The sequence below is a fragment of the Rhea pennata genome, chromosome 3 (genome assembly GCF_028389875.1).
Source record: "Rhea pennata isolate bPtePen1 chromosome 3, bPtePen1.pri, whole genome shotgun sequence".
Lineage (NCBI taxonomy): Eukaryota > Metazoa > Chordata > Aves > Rheiformes > Rheidae > Rhea > Rhea pennata.
Window position 1 is genome coordinate 88,488,343 of NC_084665.1, and position 24,658 is coordinate 88,513,000.

Consider the following 24,658-nt stretch of genomic DNA (forward strand, 5'->3'; position numbering starts at 1 on the left):
CTTTTTTTTTCTTTTTCTTTTTTTTTTCCCAAAGAACTTGTTCCATGTTCAAAGTTTTTTTGGGCTATTTTGGTCTTTAAGGGTTATTTTATTTTTATTTGATTTGTTAATACTTAACCAACATAGTTCTAGAGTAAACTGAATCTACTTCCTCATCCAAAATTTCAAATATTTTCATCTGCATAATCTGATTGGAGACAATGGATTTGTAGAAATTTTCCAGAGATAAAATTTTCAATTAGGTTCATAAAGAAATTAATTTTAATGGAGCTTCTATAGTTTAAAAAAACAATAACATGCACTTTGTTTTTACATTAAACTTTGGCACACTTAGTGTGAAAAATCATAATATACAGGATCTAAGGATTGGTATTTTTCACCATTTTTCAAAGCTGAGCAGTATTTCAGCTCTAATCTGGTAAATGTGTATGTGGACAGTTAAGGAGGAGCATATAATGCAGGAGACCTGCTGTTTCTACAGTAACTAATTTGTGTGTCCATACCCCAGGCGTAATGTATCTGATACTTTTTTTTTTAATATTGGATTCGTTTTTCACAGAACCTTGATAAATACTTTTGTAGTAAATCTCCTTGATATGAATTTATGCATGGAAAAACCACAGTTGAATCCTGATTTTATTTTTGTACAAAAAGTTGGTAAAACAGAGAATGTAAATTTAAGTATGCTTCTTTTCTTCTATACTCATTGCTTTTATCTCATTGCTTGTGTGTGGCATATTTTTATCTTCATAATACATATCATGATAAGGTTTGAGATGATGTTAGCAGAATACAGGAAAAGATGAACTTTTCCTAGTCAAAAAAAAATGAATAGCATATCTGTCCTTTTTGGCTTCTTAGGTGCTGAAATGAATGATAGTCTTCTGGGAAGCCAACTTCTAGTTAGCACCCTTCTTCACAATTCCTTTTTTGAGGAATTTACTTCAGATCTTGTGCTACAGCAAGATGGCCCATATGACTTTTACCAGCATCCTAATATTCAGCAAGTCCGACAGTGCCAACCTGTACTTGATAATTTTGCTAAAGAGGTAAACAGGTTACTGCAGGATTGGCCTGAGCATCCAGTACTTCTGCAGGTAAAGGCACTTTTACAAATGTTTGGGGAAAAACAGTTGTGTACAAGCAAGTATTTTACAGTTGTGCGTATGTGTGTAAATATATGTATAAATACATACATGCATGCACAGATATGTGCATAATTCACCAAGACATAAATCTATGTATTAATTACATAGATGTTTTGAAGTGATGCCTGTGTCGTCTTCAGATATATTAGGTATTTCAGCAGTTTGATTTAGTTCTGAAATGCTAAATGGTATTTGTTGCCTACTCTGATTTTACAGCTTCAGTCAATCTGCCATACCTTAAAGATTCTTGAGGTCTTTTCTTGTGTGAGCTGTGAGCTCCTCCTTTTTTTTTTTTTTTTTCCCTTCCTTTCTAGAGAGCCATGAGGATTTTTTTTTATTCGTTTGTTTTTAATAATGCTTTAAAAATGGATCTTTGGTACCTCTTAGCTGGACGTTCCTGCTGTACTGTATTTTTCTGATCCCAGAATCAGCTGGAACTTAGCATTAGGTTGTTTGTGCTCTTTGGTCCAAAGCACTGGCCTTTAATGAACAGCAAGGGAACTAAATACGAAAACCAGGAAGTTGTTTTTTAAAACAAAAGTTCTTATTTCTTGCAGAGGAAGGTTATACTAATCTAGCTAGATAAGCTTAACCTTTGAAATTTTTATTTTTTCATTCTGTAGCTGTTAGTTGTGATGGACAGAATCCGGAGTTTTCCACTCTCTAGTCCTCTCTCAAAGTTCCTGAATGGCTTAGAAATCCTTCTTGCAAAGGCACAGGTATGAAGAAGGGTAACGGAAAACCTTTTAGTTTCTCTTGTATGCTTCCATATTTGTTCTGGTACCGTGATAAAGACAGCTGAAAGAAATATGTATACAAGGATTTGAGGAAGAGAACTTGCTTCATGCTGTAAATTTAAGTACTAGGAAAATGCTGCAGAGACCTAAATGAGTCTTGTCATACTAAAATTAATTTCTTTATAAAAAGGATTTATTTTTTTTCCCCTCCCAGGACTGGGAGGAAAATGCTAGTCGAGCTTTGTCCTTGACGAAACATCTTGATTTGGTTACACAGCTGATTATCCAATGGCGCAGACTGGAGTTGAAGTAAGAACTCAAGTTCCCTACAGTATCTGAGAAATAACAGTAGGCTTCTGTTTCCATACAGAGATGCATTTTAATGCCTTGTTTGTCTATATTACCTTAATTGTGGAACCTGTTTCCTCTGTGTGGATACCTGTCCTAGTAGTGCGGGAGTAGGGGGAACCCCAAGAAACTAAAGGAATACCTACACTAGCTCAGAAAAATGGTGTCCATTCTAGTATTGTCTTTCCTGGTGACCGTATGTGGATGCCTCAGAAGGAGTAGAAGCAGGACAAGTATCTACAATACTTCACCCTAATATTTTCCCAGCCTTCTCCTGTTTTTCATCTTGGGGTTTTGTGAGCCTGTAGTGGTTTGTCTATTTAGTAAACTCCATTCTCTTTAAAACTGTTTCTCTTTAAAATGATTGCCCAATCTCCTGCTAAGACGATATACACAATTTGTATCCACGGTATACCTTGATCAGGAATTCCACAAGTCTGCCTCACATTTTGTGAGAAGAGAACCTCACATTTTATGAAAAGAGACTCCTTTTGCTTGTTTTAAGCCTGGCTCTCTCTGGTTTTGTTTGACAGTCCATAGTTTGTGTATTTCTTCCCCCATATATGATAGTGGGAAAGCAGTAATCTTAAGTTGGTTGTGTATATTAAGCATATGTGTACATGGTTTCATCCTGCAAAATTTTCCTTCAATTTAGTAGAAACAGAATAATTTTGCTGTAGTTTTTGAGCCCAAACTGCCAACAATTTTGATTTCTGTTTTGTTTGTTTGTTCATCCTCACCTTGCTTCCAGTTGCTGGTCAGTAAGTCTGGACAATATTGCGAAGCAGCATGTAGAGAAATCCACAAAGCACTGGTTCTCAATCTATCAGATGATTGAGAAGTATGTGCAAGAACAGACAGAGAGAAACGAAGAAGGTATGTACTGTCCTCCTATAAACCTGCAATACAGTTCCAGCAATTTTTAAGGATGCATAGTTAAGCACTTAAATGAATCCTTTAACTCCAGCATTTATAGGGGTAATTCTTGTCCCCTTTGTGAAAACCCTACAATAAATTCCGTGATAGTATAAGATCTTTTGGACCGTGTGTACTTTACTTGGTGTTTATTTTTGAAACCAAATATGAATCTCATAGGGCTAATGCTATAGGTATTGTAAAAAAAAGGAAGATGTCCGTAAAAGGCACCTGAAAGGAAGAACAGGTTACTGTGCATCATGCACATAGTAGATACATATTTTAAATTGAAATTTGAAAGGGAGGAAGTCTCTGTGTATAGCTGAAAAAGGCACCTCACCTTTTTCCTGTTGCATGCATCAGAGTTCACATCCTAGCTGAACAGTTTTCAGCATAAACAATCCTTATAGCATGTATGCTTTTGTTATCTGTCTTGCCTAGCAAATCTATCTGCAGATGTTCAACTTACAGTCTTAAGGGAGGAAAAAAAAAAAAAAAAAAAAAGTGTTCTGCATACCTGGCTCCAAAATTGTGTAAAGTTGTAAAGATGTAACATCCTCTGGGAGGAGGCAGAGCTCTTCCAATCTCGCAAGTAATAATTTAATGTACTTAACCTGTCAAGCCTCAGATTCTTGTGGGGTTTTTTTTACATCTCCAAGTAGAGAAGCATGTCTTCTCTATAGGTAAGCTCTAAAGACACTATCTTTTCTACCAGATTCTTCCAAGATCTATTTCTTCATCAGCAATTATGAGGAATTAAGCAACAGGCACAGACTAATTTGTGCTCGTCATGGCTGAAAAAGCCATTCCTTTATAGAAAACAGCAAATATTCTTGAATGCTTGACGCACAAATTGCTCACGTTGCTGACTTCAGACAGCATCTTGTTACTACCTCTCTTGTCCTCCGTTTTTTTTTCCCCTCAGTATGCTGTTTGTTCTTTTTATTCCTTATTTTAAATTTGAATCTCCTCTTCCCCACACTTCCGCTCTGTGTAGAAAGTTTTTTAATTTCTTTTGAACCTTGCCTAATAGAGACCTAGTATTGAGCTGGAAGTATAAAAAGGTTGTAATAGTCAACAGTTTTGATGTGGAGTTTTATTTGTTTTTTCCCTCCCTTCTTTTAAATTTTTGGTGAAATGATCAGAAACTGAGCAGATGAGTCTGAAAATGCTGGTCAACACACTACAGGCTTTCATCGAAGGATCTACACTGGGCGAGTTTCAAGCACGGCTTCAGGCACTACTGGTTTTCCACTGCCATGTCCTGCTGATGCCTCAGGTAGCAGGAAAGGGTAAGTTGTTACATTTATGTGTTAAGTCTTTTTTACAAGACCTTGTCATCAGACATTCCAGGCTTTACAAGCACATAATTAAAAGCTCGTAAGTGCAGTCTAAGCTTGCTACTGCTTTCACTGTTTCCTTCAAGAATATTGGTGGTTTGTTTGTCGTATCCCTTGATACAGCTAAGCATTTTTAAGCTTTTCACAGGCAGACTGGTTGTGTTTCTGCTGTTGATGCTGAAGAATATCCTGTTTTGAAAGAAGCTTGTTATTGTCTGTCCCTTCCAGACATCCTGTGCAGCATCCTGTGGAATCTACACAATTATTATAAGCAGTTTTCAGAGTGTGTTGAGACCAGAATCACTGAACTGCGTCAACCTATAGAAAAGGAACTTAAGGTAAAAGAAAATTTTACTCAAACAGTGTATCAAACTGATCTGACAAACAGTAGAGCAGTTAGTGTTTGAATTTGTGGATACCCTGAAATCCCTGTGGTACTTCATGTTTTCCTTGGCAAAGAAATGTTTTTGAGGTTGGGTAGAAGTCTTTAATGTTCCATCAGTCCCATCCAGCTAAGGAGGTGTCTACCATATAGTGAAGCCCATTCAGATTTCACAACGTTTGACTGTGTATCAGCTTTAGTACAAACATATTTTAACACATAAAAACGCATTATTAATAGAAAAAGGTGACTTGTGCAATCTTTTCCTCTATAACTAAATTGAAGATCTTCAATTTTAAGACAGTCAGATCATCATATGTCATCAGCTTTAAAGATCATATTTTTATATGCAAATACCTCATTGTGTTTATATAAGTAAGTCTACTGATTATTTCTTTCCTTAATAGGAATTTGTGAAAATTTCAAAGTGGAATGATGTCAGCTTCTGGGCCATAAAACAATCAGTTGAAAAAACACACAGGTAACTCAAAGCTTGGAAGTAAGATGCCATTTGGGACTAATAAATGGCCATATTTATATGTGTGACCATATTTCTACCTTTCTGCTAGGTGATTTCTCTATGATGTTAAATTTAAAATGCTAGACTATTTCTTATATCCATCACACAGTGGAACCGTATTTATTTTGAGCAGCTAGGAGATTTCAAAGATTAGAATGCTTGGTAACTATTCTACTTTTCTTTGGCAATTAGGACCCTCTTTAAATTCATGAAGAAGTTTGAAGTTGTTCTGAGTGAGCCATGTCAGCCTGCTTTGGTGGAAAGTGATAAGGAAGGGCAGCTGGACTGCTTGCAAAAGCAAGAAGAATCTGGGAACACAAAGACCAAAGTTCAGCAGTTAAACAACACTATAAGAAAAACTCTGTGTGCTAGAACAGATGCTGACAAGGTGACTTTATTCTTTATTCTATACGTAGGAAGGATTTTTTTCTGTATTCTCATGTATATGTTGCTTTTCACTGATTTATTCAGAAAAACTTTATGTAAATGTCAAGTTTGATTGTCAACTTTTTGGTCTTTTTTGTGTTCAGTGCTATGAAACACCACAAGTGGGCGCACGTGCAACATAGACAAACGTTCAGTATCACTGTGTCACAATATCTACCCTCTAATATGAGGATGATAGCAGTTACATATTTTGTCTTCAAGTTACTCGAGTGTTGTGTGTAACAACTTGCTAATCCCCAACTCTCAGAAGTAATGACTAGGAGTAGAATTAAATGTTGCCTTTTTTACTTCAAGAAATACTCTGCCATTAAGGGAGAATTTTGACGCAAAATTATAATCTTGAGCATCTTTGATATCAGCTGCAGATTCTTTTAAACAGAGACTCAGACAAATGATCCTATATCTGTAATATTTGCACATAGGTAAGCACTGATTAAATATAAAATACTTCGAGCTTTAATTCTTAAAGGGGAATACTCATACATTTGCTATGGTTTGAAAGCATATGTATATGAGTAGTTGTTTGTTAGCTGGTAGGTGATAACTCTTACTGCACATTGCCTTGTTCATTATATCTAACTAACTTCCTCTTTGAGCTGGACAGCTTTATTGTAATTTTATTCCTGAAATAGATTCACTCCCACCCCACATATTCACCCACATATTTGCACCCATCAGTTTTTGTTAATAAGATGTGAGAAGCCAGTCGGGACCCCTCCAGGATTTTGTTGCGGTTGAGATGCTCGGTTACTCCTATCTGGCAGATTCCATGGCTTTGTTCACTTTCTTTGTACCAGGCGGGAGGTTGATCTTGCTCTTGGCCTGTGACAGTCATGAGGACAGCGTAAGGAGGTGGAAATCTGTCAATAATTTAGTTAGCTTTTCTTTTTTCTTTCTTTTTTTAACTTGGCAGCTTCTTTCCCCACCTTCACTTCCTCTCCCCGTAACCTGTTACTGATAATTAATGTAGTTGCTCGTTTCTCTTGTTTAATGAAAAAAGATATTATGAAACTACAAGAAGACATATGAAAACTTCAGTTTTGAACAGCTCCTACTGAATAACTTCAGACAACTTCAGACATGCCAGAGAATCATTTCTGTCATTTAATCGTTTCTATTTGCATACCTTTTTCATCGTTCTTTAGCAGGGCAATTAAATCCCTGAGGACATTAGTGATTTATGTTAGTGTAACTGTCTTTGGACTGGGAAGGTTGAGGAAGCTGATCTGAATAACCTCTTTGAAAGAGGTCATGACAGAAAGCTATGAGAGTAGGATCGTAGCTTCTTCCATTTATTTGGATGTTTTCAGAATTAATGTGTACCTGACAAGCATACACTGTAAACTTCCTCAAGTGTTGGTACTGAACTCTGCTGAGAAGTGCATGAACATGTTTTTAGGTTTCAGATGAATGCAGAATTTTGCTTATTTTGCAGCAACTTCCTGTTGACTTAATTGAGGCTGTCTTAATCTGTCCATTATGCATGTATATGTATGTAATCAGGCTATTTCTTTAATTTTTCTCAGAGGACACTCTCAGAAGAATATCAGGATGGGATTATATTTCATGCAGAATCTCTTCAGTATCGGCTGCCTAAACTTACAAAAAAAATGAAGAAAATGTGTGCAACAGTTATGGAAAATAACTCATTTTTAAGCCTGCTAGAAAGTCTTGACCAGTTCACAGGTTGAGTATTCTTGTGATTTTCATACCATAATTGACTCTGTAACACACATTAAAATGGAACAGATAAGGAGGAAGTTTATGTATAGATATATATATATATCCTTTCACAGATCATCTTTCCATGGCTGGTTTGTGTGCGCTGAAGTTTCACATCTCTTACCTTTACTCTTTCTTCTGTACAGGTGATATCATTGTTTCTGTAGTTGAACTGCAGAATTTAACATTTAATCAGGCAGCAGATAAGGAGAAGCAGAAGTCAGAGGCCAAGCATATTCAGATGCAGAAGCAACGGGCTTTGTCAGATCTCTTTAAAAGTCTTGCTAAAACAGGTTAGTTTTAATTAAAAGTTTTTAATTCAAATGTATTTAATGTAAAAATACAAGGATCTTCAGCATTTTACACTTTTGCTAATTCATGCAAGTATACCATAATATTAATTACGTTCTTGAAGTCATTGAGCCATCAATATGTAGTAATACCTAAGTCTCTTTTTCCTTTCCTCTATTGACTATGAGACCTGACTTGTTTGCCCTTTCAGATACCTTCTCTTCCTCTTCCATTGCATTATATGTAAAACAGTTGCTTTTTTGAAGCAGCAATCTGTATTATTTCCAGTCAGCAGTCACTGCGCAGCTTTTAGAAACAAGAGAGAAGCTCTTGTTATAATAATCAACTTGTACCTATTCCCCAATCCAGAACTAAAATGAATTCTGCTCTTTTGCTTGAGAGCCCATCCCTCAGCTGGCAAATTGGCAGAGTTCAAATCGGTGGAGATGTTATTGAGCCATAGAGACTAAGAGGCCAGTTGATGAGAATCGCTGGAGGCACGCTGGTCAGCAGTCCAGTCTCCCTTCCTGCCCTTGCTAGTCCTAAGATGGAAGATCTACCCAAGCTATTAGTATTCTTTTTCTTTGTTGCTATGTTAAATTATTCATCAACTGTTTAGTCACTGAGCAGTTCAGAAATGAGAAAATGCATGCAATCTCTCTATATAAATAGCTGCCTGAGAGAGCTCTGCCAAGTAAGTAAGCAGGAAGCAGAAGCTAAACGTAACTTTGCCATTTTTTTTTCTTTAAGTCTGTCATTTTGGTGCTTCTCTTTGAAGCCACAGCATCTGGCCTCAAGTGATTCTGATTCTGAGAACCTCAAAAAATGAAAAAAAATATGTTGTTTAAATTACATTTCTCATGGTTGCAGAGAGAGGTTGAAAACATGAGCTTAAAGGTTCCAAGATGAAGACGTTATTTCAATAACATATTAACTTACAGGGATTGTGTCATGGCACTTAAGAAATAATTAAAATAATTCTGAATGCTTTGTGAGGGAGAGTTTTAAATTGTCATTTTGAGTGTATGTAGTTTGTATTACTAAACCTGTTGATATGGTACTAAGTAGTTTCTGGAATATTAAGGTTTTCAAGTTTAGACTACAAACACAGGTGAATATAAGTGGGAGGTTTCCAGGACATACACTTTTCCTGTGTTTGGTAGTGGTTGCATTTTTACACTCACTGGTGAAAAAGGATGTCTGACAAGGATTGCTACCTCATAAACTTTATGCTGGAGGGAGGATATACTGCAGTGATTTAATTACCACGCTGGTCTTGAATTCTTTATCGGGCTCTGCCTTTGATTTCAGGTGACACCTTTAGCTTCCTCGTTCGTCAGCCATTTCATATCTAAAAAAATGGGGGAATGATCCCTTAATTCAGCTTTCATAAGAGACCAGGATAATGAATAGAAAAGGGTTATTCTTAAAACTCATTCTCCATCCTGTTTGGGAGAAATGGTAACATACATAGATACAGATATGATAGATATACAACACAGATAACTAATGAGTGTTTGTTACTATCTCCACTTTCCCTCAGGATACTTTGAAATGAGTGTTGTAATTGACTTGGGAGAAATCACCACATTTAAATTAATTTTGGAAAAAAGCTAAGATTATAGCTTGAGGACTGAGTTTAAAAGGTACATAGCTGCAACTTTGGTTTTATTTCACACTGTATCATTTGCCTTTTAGGTTCTGAGTTTGGGGTTTTTTTCTGCTGCTACCACCAACCTCTTTTATCCCCACATGTCTATGTTTATTTGTCTTATTTCAGTTGCGTATTATGTTTTTCCGTTAGGGACTTATGAAATGTTCAAGTAGTTGTCAAGAAAACAGATCAGAAACACTGGCAGCTTTCATATCTTAATATCAGTTATTCATATCCTTTTTCATACAAAAGAATGAGGGCATAAAAAGATGTGTGTTCAAATGTCATTCCAGGTTTGTCATACCGGAAAGGTCTGTCTTGGTCCCGTTCAAAAGACTATCATGAAATACTCTGCCTGCTTCCACTGGACTTGCATAGTGCGTTAGCTGTAGTAAACTGTACATGTGAAGTGGATGCCACGTATGTACATAGCATTTCTAACCTTTAGATTGTATGAACTGCAGCTATAATTCATAGAATTAATTGCATGTGGATTTAAAGTAGCATTTCTGGACTTTAAGTCATTTAGGGTTTTAAAGATATCTGAAGGGTTTTGCGGTGTTTGCTGTTTTGGGGTTATTTTGCTGATTTTGGGTGGTCTTGAGAGCTTTGGGGTTTGGGAAGCTAAGGGGATTTGAGGTTTGGGGGTGTTTTGGAGGGTCCTGGTTTTGAGTTGGGAGGTTTGAGCTTGGGTGGTTTGGGGGTAGTTTGGGGGTTTTACTTTGTTTTTTGATAAGATTACTTCTCAGTTTGGAAATCTAGTACATACTGTACTGGTGCACATAACTGATTAATTTCTGTCTATTATATAGATTTCTTTTTCTCTGTTTTTTTTTTTTTTTTTTTTTTTTTTTTTTTTTTTTTTTTAATTGCACCTTTGGCAACTCGGTGAGAACTCTCAACTCTGCCTGGGAAGCTTTGCTAACATATTAGAATGTAGACTGTTAACAATTTCATTAAAGATGAGCTGTAATTTATAGGGATTATTTAGTCTACTTCAGGAGAACACACACAGTAGACTTCAAAGCAGGAATAACCTGCATGTCGGGAAGATAATCTTTCAAATATTTCTGTAGTATTTTTCAGGCAGTAGGTAATTTTGTATCATTGAGAAATGCTGATTACTGACTTTTTCAGATGTAAGGGTTTAGCTTGTCTCTTCTTCAAGCCCAAAACAAAGGCTTCCCTATCAGACTGAATTTAGCTGCATAACAAATTTACTACTTAAGTGCTAAATGATATTAGATGGTAAAAATTCTGGTACTTTTTCCATAGGGTTTATTAAAAAAATTAAGTGTTTTCTTATGACTAGAATAGTTGACTAGTACTCTAGGGAAAATGAAGAATTAGGAGACCATTGTGTCCACAAAATAAAAAGAAGTTATAGCAAATTTCTCAGAGGTTGAAGAGCTGGCCTGGTGTTTCCAGTGTTTTGAAATACTGAAGTTATGTACCTTGCTAATATCAAATTTTGTTAGGTTGCTGACAGAGATCTCATCTACCTGGGATGGATGCCAGAAGTACTTCTATCGGTCACTTGCACGCCACTCTAGGCTTCAGACAGCACTGTTAGCACCTGCCAAGGTAAAACATCAAGCTAAAGCCAGATATCCTACTACTTAATTAATTTTGTGTTATCATTTTGAATTGTGATTTTTCTTTTCTCCAGCAGTAAAAGGATAACATGAGAACACTATTTTATGTAAGGTAATAGAAAACATTTTGGGGACAACTCTAAAGTGCAGCAGCTCAAAACCATTTAGCATTTTAATTTAGAGAGCTAACTTAACTTGTGTAATGACTAATATCTTTCATCTCAACAGATCCCAAATTACTGTTTTATTTTGTGTATGAAGGAAAATGCTGAATTGATGAATGTTAGACAAACAAAATCTGGATTAGTGCAGGCTCATGAAAAATCCTTTGAGAGTTATAACTGAACATAGCTGGAGCCTATGTTAAGCAGGAAGAATACTAATAATTTCATGTTTGAAAAATGGTTTAAAATCAATAGGAGGAACAAAAGAATTCTTACAAATCAGTATTACTTTTTCAGTAATTACTTTTTCACTCTAGGAAAACAAGGATCTCTTCCAGATGATCTTTCTCTCACCACACTTGACTTTTTTTTTTTCTTTTTTTACAACATGATCCGGACAGATGTCACAGCTGATAACAGCATAAATAATTGCACACAGATGTGATTGGTTTTGTTAACTGCTGTGAACATGTATTATACATTTTATTAGTTCAGGATCCTTAAAACAAAAAGGTGTGAAAGTAATTGTCAATAAATCTAGAAAAACGAATTCTGGAAGAGATTTTTAGCAGTAGTCATATGTATGAAAATTTAAGCTAACGTATCTTGTTTTTAATTATCATTTTGTAAGATAGCTTTATTTCTTGGAACTAAATTCACGAAAAGAATTACTGTGTTGTGATGCAATTTGATACAATTGTTACAAGCTACTCGAAAATCAAATTTATATGCAATTTATTTGAAAGATGAGGATGCAGAGAAATGAAGGAAGGGGAAATTACAACAGCTCGCATTTTAAGACTTGCTCAGTTAAACTGTGACCTTCCAGTCTGCTCAATGAAATGAAATGGAGACATGAAGAACATTTGATTTTGCTTGGTCTACATTTTTCATTTAACTGTTCCTTTCCCTTTCTCCATATTTGTTTCCTTTAGGAGATAGGACTAGGTAGCATTGAACGATGCAAGGGATTCACTGCCCACCTCCTGAAGATGCTTGTCAGACAGAGAATATCTCTTACTGCCTTGACAGAACAATGGATCATACTGAGGTATTTTTGCATTTCATTATTACAACCATATTTTAGATGTTGGAAAGGAGTTTGGCAGTAAGCAATTCACTTTAAGAAAGGGGAGAAATGATAAAGTAGAAGGAATTCAAATCTCATCCCCTCAATAGAAAATAAAAAATTATTTTTAGATATCATTCATCCTCTCATTGCAGCCAGCATTCAGGAATCAAAAATAATGGGCGAAAAATGACTTAGGCACATCTGAAGACCGTGAAATGACTACTGTAATTAATTACACAGTTAAACATTTAGACACTCAGATTTCTTCTATTTGGTATTGGGAGAGCTGTATTATATAAGTTAATTTTGATTTTGTTCAAGTTCGGTTTGATTTGGAGGAAAGAGATGACCTGATTGGCACTTTAAGTCAAAGTGAAGAAACCTTAATGCGTACCCTTTTTTTTTTAAACTGTAGAGACATATTATTAGACTTGTATTGAAAATGAAAAGTATATAATAAATTTTTCGTATTTGATGCGATTTTTCATTCTGTTGCTTAACTGTTTCATTGTCAACTTTACTGTTCTGCTGAATATTTGTGCTCCTTGCTGCAAGTAAGCCATAAAACTTACGGAGGTTGCATCAGGGATTATTCACGTCATGCAGTGTTTGACCTCAATTGGAGATTCATGGTGTAAAATTTATATTAGGACAAGAAATCTATATTATAGCAGGACTATTAAAAATCCTTACAGTTGCAGGAATATTAAAAGTGATAAGAGACTTAGTTGCATTGCTATGACTTTTATTGCACATTAGGTTGATCTAATCCTTTGTCATAAACTGTCTGTTATACAGCATTTGGAAAATGATTTTCTCTTAGAATTCAATTTGTTTGTATAATGGAGGAAAATAGACAGTACTTGAGCATCAGGCCAGGAGTCTAAGGATTGTTTGAAGAGATTGTGTTGATCCTGAGAAATCCGACTATATACAGTTCTCCAGGTGTCTCAAACTGATGCAACGGAGAGAAAAGCTCAATAATTAGATAATAACCTTCCCTTCTTTTTTTTTTTTTTTTTTTTTTTTTAAAAAAAAAAAGGGGGGGGGGGAGAGAAAGAAGAAAAGAAAAAGTTCAGGCTTTTCCAGGAAAAAAAATTGACTTCTGCTAGCTTTATGTAATCAAGAGTTTTTATGGACTTACTCTCAACACTGAGTATTTAAAAGGGAAGTATAATGTAAATCTTAATAACTGAATTTATTTAACTTTTTTCCTTCTTTGTTCCTAACCAGGAACCTCCTGAGTTGTATACAAGAGATAGATTCTAGGTTGACTGCTGACAGAGAATACAACGTAGCATTTCCTCCTCAAGACAGTTTTCAACAGTGGACTGACAGACTGCAACAACTTTCCATGCAGTGTGTGATGGTTCTTCAGGAGCTCTCCTGGTTTATACAGTGCTGTCCAAAAGAACAGTCAATGAAGTCTAGTGATAATGAAAGGACAGATGGCAAAACAAAAATTTTTCAGAGTACAGGACCAGAGCAGACTTTGGGAAATATTCTTACGGGAATACCTGACCTAATTCCCTCAGAGCTAAAATATCCATCTCCAGTAACAGCAGAGCAACTGCCTCCTGGATGCAGGATGCAACATAAGGATCAGTTATGGCTGCAGATAGCTACAAAATTGACTGCGATGCTGGCAAATGTGAAGGCAATGAAAGCTGATGTGGACAAAATAAGACAACAGTCTTGTGAAACCTTATTTTATTCCTGGTGAGTTTTGTCCATGCATAAAACTGAATTTCTGTACACTATATGTTTGTTTAAGATGTGTAAAGTCATCTTGAAAATGTTTGCCAGTGTGTATCGTAAAAGGTATTGTTCAGATCCTCTTAAAATTTGTTTTCTTTCCAAAATGCAGTCTGGCTTTTCAGATAAACACATGTTTCTTTCCCCCAGCCCACTGACAAGTCAGACAAAAATTGGTCCATCTTAGCTTCTCAGTTTTTGGTTTTGATCTCCTCGCATTTCATCTCTGTAGCTCCTTATTGGAGCTACATTGCATAATGATGAAAATTTCAAATGTTAAAATCCTATATTTTCTTTTTTTAAGGCCTGTAGTTTCACTTAATACTCACACTGTTTGAAGTTGACTGAAAATGACACTTGTGCTTACTGTAAAGCTTATTTGATAAGTTCCAGATGAAGATTTTAAGTTGAAGTTGTACTTTCTTCTCTCAGTATCATGGTACTTCTTATTACAGGAGAGATTTTGAGGTTTGCACATCAGCTTTGAGTTGTTTGCTGGAAGTCTCAACTCAGTTAAAGAGCATAGAGTCTCTATTTCTTCCAAATGGGGAAGGCAGGCAAGCTGCAAATCAGATGGCACTGATCAAGAGCCTAAAGTATATCCAAGAGGAAGTTAATAATACATCTGCAGACTTTGCACTGTGGAGAACACAGCTTCTTGGTTCTATGTCAAATTGTGATGGTAAGGACAATTCTTTTCCAATTTTGCAATTTAAATAAGAATATAAAGAATTCATTAGCGTGGTAAGTGCAGAAGATATGCTCTGTGTTAAATCAGATGTCCAAAAATACTTGTGGTAAAATTCAAACTTGCCATGTTTAGTCCAAACTTAAGTTGTGCAATAATAGCAATAATATTTCTCCCCTTTAGTCACTGTTCATGACAGATCTTAGACTGTAATTGTATGTCAGGATTAGCAAGTGCACATTAGTAGAACTGTGTAGCAAAAATTACACAGAGCTTGTCCTTACTGTGGAAATCTCTCAATGAGTACTGAGAAAGTACTTGCTCTCTCAGTGAATACTGGAGAAAATACTTAAAAGTTGAGTATTACCAATTGATAAGTATTATCATGAGCTTGTTAATTGTCAGGATCACAGAACCATTAGTTAACAAGACTTCTTAAAGTCCTTTCTATGTGACCTCCTGCTCAGAATTGGGTCAGTCAGAGCAGATTGCTCATGACTATGCCCAGTTGAGTTTTGAGTAACTTCAACCACTGCTTCTCTTGGCAGCTTGATCCAGTATTTGACCAACAAGCTGGAATTTCTCTTATTCTAACTTGTCTGTTATGTCTCATTCTTCCACTCTTCACCTGCAAGACAAGTTTGGCTTCATCTTCTCTGCACCCTCCTGTAGTAGTGAGACTTCCCCCGCTCTGTTCTGTCCCCTCTCCCTTCCTCCTCCCACCCTTGCCTTTTCTTAAGGATGAACAAATCCAGTTCTCTGCCTGTTCTTGTACAATGTGTTTCCTTTCCCAGCCATCTTTGCAGCCCTCTACAGAACTCTCTCCAGTATGCTCAAGTCTTTCCTGTAATGAGGATCCTTAAAACCAGGCGGAGTATTCCAGGTGCCAAATAGAGGGTAATAATCACTTCCCTCTTGCTAATCACACAGAATTACAGAATGATTGAGATTGGAAGGGACCTTTGGAGATCATCTAGTCCAACCCCCCTGCTCAAGCCAGGTCATCTAGGGCGCTTTGCACAGGATCACATCCAGGCAGGCTTGGAATATCTCCAGAGAAGGAGACTCCACAACCTCTCTGGGCAACACGCTTCAGTGCTCTGTCACTCTCACAGGAAAGATATTTTTCCTCAAGTTCAGGTGGAACTTCCAGTGGTTCAGTTTGTGCCCATTGCCTCTTGTTCCATTGCTTACCACTACTGAAAAGAGTCCAGCCCCATCCCCTTGATACCCTTCCTTCAGATACTTATACACGTTGATAAGATCCCCCTCAGTCTTCTCTTCCCCAGGCTAAGGAGGCCCAGCTCTCGCAGCCCTTCCTCATAGGGCAGATGCTCCAGCCCTCTGATCATCTTCGTGTCGCTACGCTGGACTCTCTCCAGTAGCTCCATGTCTCTCTTTTACTGAGGAGCCCAGAACTGGACACAGTATTCCAGATATAGCCTCCCCAGGGCTGAGTAGATGGGGAGGATCCCCTCTCTTGACCTGCTGGCAACACTCTTCCTAATGCACTCCAAGATACCATTGGCCTTCCTGGCCACAAGGGCATGTTGCTGGCTTGTGGTTCACTTGTCCACCAAAACTCCCAGGTCCCTCTCTGCAGAGCTGCTTTCCAGCAGGTCAGCCCCCAACCTGTACTTGTGCATAGGGTTATTCCTCCCTAGGTGCAACTTGCCTTTGTTGAACTTCATGAGGTTTCTCTCCACCAATAGTACAGCCTTCTGTTCTCTTGGCTCCTGTTCAAGCTGCTGTCCACCAGGACCCTGAGATCCTTTTCTGCAAAGCTGATGTCTATCCAGCTGGCCCCTGGCCTATAGTGTTATATGGGGTTATTCCATCCCAGATGCAAGACTCTGGATTTGCCTCTGAATTTCACAAGGTTTCTGTTCAGAAAGTCTCCAGTCTGTTACGGTCCTTCTGAATAGCAGCCTGCTCTCCAGGCTATTTACCACTCCCCTCAATATGATGCTCTCTGCAAATTTTCTAAGAGCACACTCCATTCAGTCATCCAGAAAAAATGTTAAACAGCCTTCAAGCCCAATGGTCTACCTTATCATCTGCTTAGACAGCCCATATCTTACCAATGTGACTGTAGGGATGCTATGGAAGGCAATGTCAAAGGTCTTGCTAAACTCGGCATCAGCTGCCCTCCCATTGTACATGCAGCTAGTTATTGCAGAAAACAGTCAGATCAGTCAAGCATGTTTTGCCTTCAGCAAATTATTGCTTGCAGTCCCCAGTTGCCAATTTGTCCTTCATGCTTGTCCAGCATGTGCTTCAAGGAAATGGCTTCAGGGAGGCTTTGCTACATAACTTTTCCAGGACCTGAAGTGAGGCCACCCAGCCTCTGGATCCTTCTCCTTGTGCCCTTGAAGGTGCTACAGCATTTGCCATTTTCCAGTCATCAGGAACCTCCCTCAAGCACCATGACCTTTCCAAGATTGTAGAAAGCAGCATCACAGTGACATCAGCCAGCTCCCTCAGTGCCCTCGGGTGCATCTTGTCTGGTCATATCCATTTGTGCTCATGCTGCAAATTATTATTTTGCCCTGGAGCTCACATTTAGTAGGTACATATGGAGGGGTGTTGTTTTGTTTTGTTTTGTTTTGTTTTTTAATTTTTACAAGTTTATTTTCATTGAGCGACCAATCTGCCACACAGAGCTGCTAAAAAATGAGCATACTTGGCTAAAATATTTAGCTAAAGATTCCTATATGACTTCTGTTAAATTCAGGCTAAGTAATTCTGTTTAAAATCTCCCCAGATCCATTAAATGGAACGCTGGTGATAGAATAGCTATATCATAGTATTGATGTTTCAGGAGCAATTTGAAAGCTGTGTGTGAGGATTCTTCATGTTTTATGAAACTTTAAGTTTCTGTAACATATATCATGTGTCCCTGAAAAACCTGTAGTTGAACACATTTAAGAGGTTAGTCAATTTAGCATGCAAAACAATGTATGTTACATGGGGGAAAGTGACCTGTAATTTAATGTGTTTCTACATAAAATTGATTGTGTTGTGGTTCAAAAGGAAATCAAGAGTCAGATGAAGAGTTTGTGGAGCACTTCTCAGCACAAGTGGAAACTGTTATCCATGTTGTTCTGTATGCCATCCAGTGTTTGGTAGAGAGAAAACAGGAAGATGGAAAAGATGAAGAAAAATCTCCAGAAGAAAATGGTAAGTTTGTGAATTTAGTCAAGGGGAATTGAGAGTTTAAACTATGCACAGCTAAAACACTTTGTACTGCCTAGCAGAAGTACCAGTAGTCAAGAAGATAGCCATTTTAATAGGAGTTGTCCACCCAGATAGGATGGGAATATATAGCTCTCTTGCTTTAACTTCTTTTTAGAACATCCAATTTGATTCCTGTATATTTTGTTTTTCTGTGTTGTAACAGAAGATGATGCAGCCTCATTTGAAAGGCTTAAAGAAGGACACTTAACTAAGCTTTTGGATGAAGATCTCTCTGCTGATTTGGATTCTTTGCATGTGCAGAGAATAATTTCAGCTGTTTCAGAACTCTTAGAGAACTTGAAATCATATGGGGAATACTACAGCTCAGATAAACATAAGGTAAAATTGCCCTTCCTAAAAGTTTTTGGCTTTGGAGTCTCAAGTATTTGTAACTGTGAACTTAAGTGGTTAAGTATGCTGTACTTTTTCCTTTACTGTCTGATACCTTAGACCTTCAAGGATGTAAGAAATTATTGCCAAATGTAGATGTTATTCTTCAGTAGAAAAAAACAGATGTACCTTTAGAAAGAGGGAAAAAGTTCTATTTTTCTGAGGTGTGAAAGATGGAAGGAGCTTTGGGAGCTTTGGAAATTATAATTAAATGTGCCTACCAATATTTCTGGTTTGAGCAATCGCTTTCGAGTCTCTGTTATCACCCTCTGACACATATCAGTATGTACATAATTATGTTTGACAGCTTTTCTTTTATTTTAACTGCAGTTCTTCAACCAGTCCTGCTATTTACTGGTGCGTCTAAAACCCATGCTATGCAAGTATTCAGACCTTATCCTCTTCTACCTCACAGTTTCATTGGCATCTCACAGGAGTACTGGAAAATTGCTTTCTGTTATAACTAGCATATTTACAGAGCTTGCCCAAAAGGTAAGTTGTCAGAGAATAACAGTGGATAGATGGTAAGCATATAAATAATTTATACAAAAGTCTTAAGTAGAAACTAAGCTAAAAGATGTCTTCTCTACTACAGAGAGTTAGTAGATAAATGTAAAAATGGTTTTGCTTCTTGGTTGCCTCTTTCAGTAACGTGATCAGTAGCTCACATAGTTAGAAAGTGTGTTGTAGGAAACAGTGACTACTTTTCAAAGTCCTTACGTACTTTTAAATTCTTTTTTCATTCTTCTCTAGAACTGATGTCTATCTAGGTAGCGTTAAAGCTTGGGCAAGTTTAGGTCTTTTAGGGAGAGATGTTACAAAAACAAGTCCAGTGTTTTTAGAATGGGAGAAGATTTTCAGTGCAGTAACACTATTCAGAATGTTTTTGATCATTAATAAAATATTTATTTTTGCTGGCATTGACTTTGAAAGCTCATTTGCCTTTGTAGGGATTTTGTCTGCCAAAAGAATTACTTGAAGATGAAGCAGGAGAGGGAGCAACACAGTTTCATGATTATGAGGAAGGTGGTATTGGAGATGGGGAAGGCAAGAAGGACGTGAGTGACAAAATAGAAAGTGAAGACCAGGTAAGTGTATTTTTGGTTTAATTCAAGTAAAAATGAGACTAAATAAATTACATGCCAAGGAAAAGTTGCTTCTTGTTATGTAGAAATAATATTTTGATCACTGGCATTAGTGGTTTATATCCTGGTGTTTGTGATTTTAAGTGCAGGTTTTAGCTCTATTATTAGAAACTGTTATTTCACTAGAGTTTCTTACTTGAGCAATGACTTTAACTGTTCCACAATCAAAAGTAACTTATGCTGGGTTTGCATCAATTTTGGAGGTCAGTTTAGTCTTTTAAAAGGGTGAATATTACTGAAGGTCTGATTTTAATGAGGAATATGTAAAATGGAAAATACCAAGCTTTAGCTGGTTTAGCAGGGTTTAATTGGAAATGACACATGTAGAGACAGCTCATGTGCAGATGCAGTATAGTGGAATTCACGTGAGTTCATCTAGACCTTCAGGACAAGGAAGCTGTAGTAGTGACAGTGTAAAGATACCTGCAGTGACTTTCGTGGAGCTATGCTGAATTGAGAAAGCTAATATGAGCCCCAAGACAGTCGATCTAGCTCTTAGCTGGCCTCTAAACATTTGGTTTAGTTTTTTGCACATGCATTATGCTTCATTTTCAATACCAGTATTTGCATGCAAGAAATGAAGTGCTGTCTCTAAAATGACCCGAAGGCAGCATTCAGATAATATTATTATAGGTTATAGTTGGTATACTAATCTGTACTTTTAAGGGATTCTGACTGGTAAGACAATTCCTACTCTTGAAGAGGTGTGACAGTATTTACTTTAACCCAACTTCATGAAAACAAAGCTGGAGTTAAATTTGAAATCCATGTTCTGAAAAGCAAGAAACATTGAATGTGTTCAGGTAAAGGCAGCATGAAATTGCTTTCAGTCTCCAGTTTAGGTTGTTTTTTATCTTTGCATCCAAGGTTATAAATAGATTTGTGGTACTTTAAGCTTAAATATCTATGCAAGATGCATTGTAGCATTGTAACTTTTGGCTTTATCAATAATACAGGTAGAAGACACTTTTCAGAAGGGCAAAGAGAAGGAGAAGGAGGATCCAGATTCCAAACCAGACATTGAAGGAGAAGACAATGCAATTGAAATGTCAGAAGACTTCGAAGGAAAAATGCATGATGGAGAACAGGAGAAAAAAGGTTTGGCTATTCCACTAGGGCAGACTCATAACAAATATAATAAATCAATCCAATCCTAAATTTGTGTGCACAAGAGGAGAGAGTTTCAAAACTAATAAATAGATAAGTGGAATGGACCTTTGTTTTTCCCCTCCCAGTAATGCCAAAACATTTTGAAAATGGAGGAGGGAAAAGGATAAGGAATGTAAAGTTTAAGTCATCCAAGTTTGGCACCTGACATCTGTTAGCTTGAGGGAGAGAATGCTGTATGTATTGGTATGTCCAAGAGAACAGTTTGAATCATATAATTAAGCCCATATTTTGGGGGGTGCATTTGTGTGCGTCTTTCTCCCTCTTTCTATCGACTGCATAGAGTGAGGAGTTTAATTTAAGATGCTAAAGAACATGGCTGCTTGTTTGTTTCTGAAGTTAACCAAAAAACAAAGCTTCAATTCTTCTGTACTGAGACACATTCTGAGCTATAGTGTTATACACAGAAAATGATGAAAAATCAGATGAAGAAGAGGAGCTGGATAAGCAGATGGGAAATCTTGATGATGCTGAGGCTGATGATAAACTGGATGAGAGGCTCTGGGGGGATGAAGATGAAGAGGAGGATGATGAAGATGCCAGTAGTAAAACAGAAGAAACTGGACCTGGAATGGATGAGGTAAAGAGAGTAAGGTTGGAGAGAACGATACCAAAGGAATAAACTCCATCAACTTGATATGACCTAAACCTGGATATAGGTTGTGATTTTGATGGCTTGCCAGTTTGGAAAGGGAACTGGTTGCATGCCTTCTCCCCTGCCTTTGCCATTCTGTGAGACAGTTTTGCTCACTACACAGTCTAAAAATGAAACAGCCCTATCTTCTAGACTAATTTTGATCATTGGGTCATCAGCTTGCATCAGAGCTGAGACATTGTAAATATCATTAAAGGGAAAGGGCAGGAGCAGTGAGGGAGAAAACATGCAGGGCTTGTGCAGAGCAAGATTTCCTCTTTCCAAGGGCAGTGAGCCATTGGACTGCGAAACTGCCACTCTTGAAATCCTTGCCTAAGTGAGATTAATCACACTGTCAGCTGCATATCATGAAGGCAGAATTGGATTGACTCTGTGCAGTCAGATTAACTGTTCTACAGTTGGTCTTCAAGAGCTTTCAGCTCTCAACTGCTTGCAGGAGAGCAACTACATTTTATGTGTGCTATGATGAGCTGCAGCTTGGTGTGGAAATTAGGATGCTGGATTTCCCATCTGAACCATTTGCTTGCTTCAGATGCAAGTTGTATGTTGGTTTGTCAGGTGAGGCTAGACTAGCAGATTATAAATTTTTGTAGTTCTCTGTATTGATGCTGATAATACAGAGATTATTATAGATTGTTCAAAGATGGTACTCCCTTGCATAGCAGGCTCTTTGGTCTTGGAAGGAGATACTTTTTTATATCCTAAGGTATTTAGGTTTATTTTCTGTAGGAGATGCTATTTTATTACTCATGCTTTGAGAAGTATGTAGTATAATTGAGTTTCTTTCTGATCTGTTGGTTAATAGGAGGATTCAGAGCTCGTTGCAAAAGATGATAATTTGGGTGCAGGAAACAAGGATGATAAAAAACAATTTCCCAAGGATGAAGAAAAAGAGAAGCAAACAGAGGACAGTGGAAACAAAGAGAAAATCCATGAACAAATTGATGAGGTAAAAAATGATTTGGAATCAAGTAGCTTGCTTTTAAACCACATCCTGTTGCTCACCTCATGCCTTTCTGAGAATTTGAAGGGCTCTTTATTTAATACCAAAGCATATTCAGAAAAGTTGGTTCATTTCAGAGCCAAAAGTTTACAATATTGTATCCAATATATTATAGATATTTCACTGATAGAAAATTCAGAAGGAATTTTTGTTTGCATTAACCTAAATTAGTACTGGCTGCCAGTACAGGCTTTGCACTGGATTGATGTTTTGATGAATACAGCTAGGAAGTTCTTCTTCTGTTGTCTTTAGCAGTTATCTCAGGTCGGTGGAACTCATCCTAAAATCTGTATATAGTACACTTAAAGGTTCTGCATAGTGTAGAAGAGCACATTTATGAAAAGACTTCAAGGAAGACAATTAAATACATGTACTTGCTTATACCAATAACATTGCATACTTCTAAAATTGGGGTCTTGTATGTCCATGAGCAGGGCTTTTCCGAAAATCTTATAGAACCATTGGCTGGACAATGGGCATGCATCCTGATGGGTGGCAGATCCTGTTCAGAGATTTCAAGTTGAGAAAACTATATTCAAAACACAGAACATCCTACTTTTGAATAAGTATGGATTTACTTAAAAGCATTTTCCAAATTAATCATTTTTTCTATTCATGAGGATGTGCACTATAGTAAATTCTTTAACTGATCAGAACATAGTGTATCCAGTACTTTTGTGTCCTAGAGAATTGAGCAGTATCTTATTTCTTTTCTTCCTCCTACTTCCATCCTGCTTCTTACTTGCCTGTGCTATTCTTTCCTCATTTTCTTGCTTGCAGCGCGAGTATGATGAGAATGAAGTAGATCCTTATCATGGGCAGCAAGAAAAGCAGCCTGAAGTTGAACCTTTGGATCTTCCTGATGATTTCAACCTGGAGAATGATGAGAATAGTGATGATGAGGAGAAAGAGGGTGAAGGTACAGCTGCAACTCTCTGTACAGATTCCCAGTGGAAAGCCAGCTGGAATTAAAGGGGAACAGTCAGATAATGAGTTTCTTTTTATTAAAGTAATAATAAAAAGGTGGTGATGACTGAATTCTGTATAACAAAAAGCTGCAATTTAATTTCTATATTTTGGCCTTAGATATCAAAAGGGGACCTTGAGGTCTTATCTGTCCCCTTACATTCCTTTCACATGTGCTGTGGAGCATGCTTTCTTATGATATGTGATGTACTCTAACTTACGCTAGAAGCTCATTTCATTCTACAGTTGCTTTTTCATTTCTAGCATTTTTATATGATATTACATTTTTGTATGATATTTACAAGCATTTGTAAAGTCAACTGAACTGAAAATTAGATAAAATTAACAGGAATACATCCTGCTGTATTGTTAGATGTGAACCAGCTGTGATACTTAAAGAAAATATCTACTGTAGAAAACTAGATTCTATGTATAGAATCCTCTATCTTTTCTGTAAGCTTTTTTTTTGGGGGGAGGGGGGGATTAATTCTGGATATTTGTAATATTCACTGTCTCTATACTATACTGAAAGTTTTGTATACATTTCTGATTCTTGAATTCAGAAGAAGAGAATGCTTTTGAAATAGATGAGAAACCTCCTGATTTAAATGAGACAGAGAATGCAGAAGATCAGAATGGAGAGGACAGTGGTGATACAGATAGAGATGATCAAGATGCAGGGCCAGCTGAAGAAGACGTTTCTGAAGATAAAGAAGAAAAGGAAGGTGGAGGGGAGAAAGATGCTGACAATCAAGATGGAAATATGGAAAACACCGAGGAAGCTGAAGAGGAAGAGCAACAACCACCTGCTGAGGAAAGAAATGAATCTGCTGAAGAGGAAAAAGAGAAGGGAATTCCCACTGCTGACCAAGGCCTTCAACCTCAGGTGGAGAAAAATAAATAAAAGCTTATGTTATTTTTTCTTATAAGAAACTTATAAAATGGATATGACTTATAACAGTTTGAGACAAGTTTGAGATTAGATATGTAGGGTGTTAGTGAGAATCTCCATCAGGTAACAGAGATCTGCTTACTATTAAACTGGTATATTTCTGTCATCCATATTCTTGTCACCTCCTTGCCCTTTTCCTTCCCCAAACTTTTTAGAATGTTAACATAAACTAACAATATTTCAGGAAGAAGAGGATAAAGAAAATTCAGAGAAGGACGAGCAGGTCCCTGAGCCTGAGGAAAGAATGGAGCATGAGACACAAGGGCAGACTGGGCAAGAAAACCTGCAGAGTGACAGTGCTGTTGAGCTGGCTGGAGATGCTTCAGAGAGGGACCAGTCTAAAGAGGTAAACTACATGAAGTGTA

At 37.2% G+C, this 24,658-nt stretch overlaps 1 protein-coding gene across 1 annotated transcript in view; it reads left to right on the forward strand.

Annotated features, from left to right (window-relative positions):
- Positions 1-24,658, forward strand: part of MDN1 (midasin AAA ATPase 1) — a 111,594-nt gene that overhangs the window by 73,925 nt on the left and 13,011 nt on the right. The window contains exons 66-90 of the mRNA XM_062572752.1: positions 862-1,097; positions 1,772-1,867; positions 2,100-2,194; positions 2,985-3,109; positions 4,294-4,440; positions 4,717-4,826; positions 5,278-5,351; positions 5,583-5,778; positions 7,364-7,523; positions 7,706-7,852; positions 9,798-9,924; positions 10,983-11,088; positions 12,199-12,314; positions 13,569-14,054; positions 14,546-14,772; positions 17,812-17,958; positions 18,179-18,354; positions 18,736-18,897; positions 19,356-19,493; positions 20,507-20,648; positions 21,125-21,297; positions 22,178-22,321; positions 23,156-23,294; positions 23,905-24,227; positions 24,478-24,639. Coding sequence (XP_062428736.1) covers positions 862-1,097; positions 1,772-1,867; positions 2,100-2,194; positions 2,985-3,109; positions 4,294-4,440; positions 4,717-4,826; positions 5,278-5,351; positions 5,583-5,778; positions 7,364-7,523; positions 7,706-7,852; positions 9,798-9,924; positions 10,983-11,088; positions 12,199-12,314; positions 13,569-14,054; positions 14,546-14,772; positions 17,812-17,958; positions 18,179-18,354; positions 18,736-18,897; positions 19,356-19,493; positions 20,507-20,648; positions 21,125-21,297; positions 22,178-22,321; positions 23,156-23,294; positions 23,905-24,227; positions 24,478-24,639 — 4,154 coding nt within the window. The remainder of the gene's footprint in view (positions 1-861; positions 1,098-1,771; positions 1,868-2,099; positions 2,195-2,984; positions 3,110-4,293; positions 4,441-4,716; positions 4,827-5,277; positions 5,352-5,582; positions 5,779-7,363; positions 7,524-7,705; positions 7,853-9,797; positions 9,925-10,982; positions 11,089-12,198; positions 12,315-13,568; positions 14,055-14,545; positions 14,773-17,811; positions 17,959-18,178; positions 18,355-18,735; positions 18,898-19,355; positions 19,494-20,506; positions 20,649-21,124; positions 21,298-22,177; positions 22,322-23,155; positions 23,295-23,904; positions 24,228-24,477; positions 24,640-24,658) is intronic.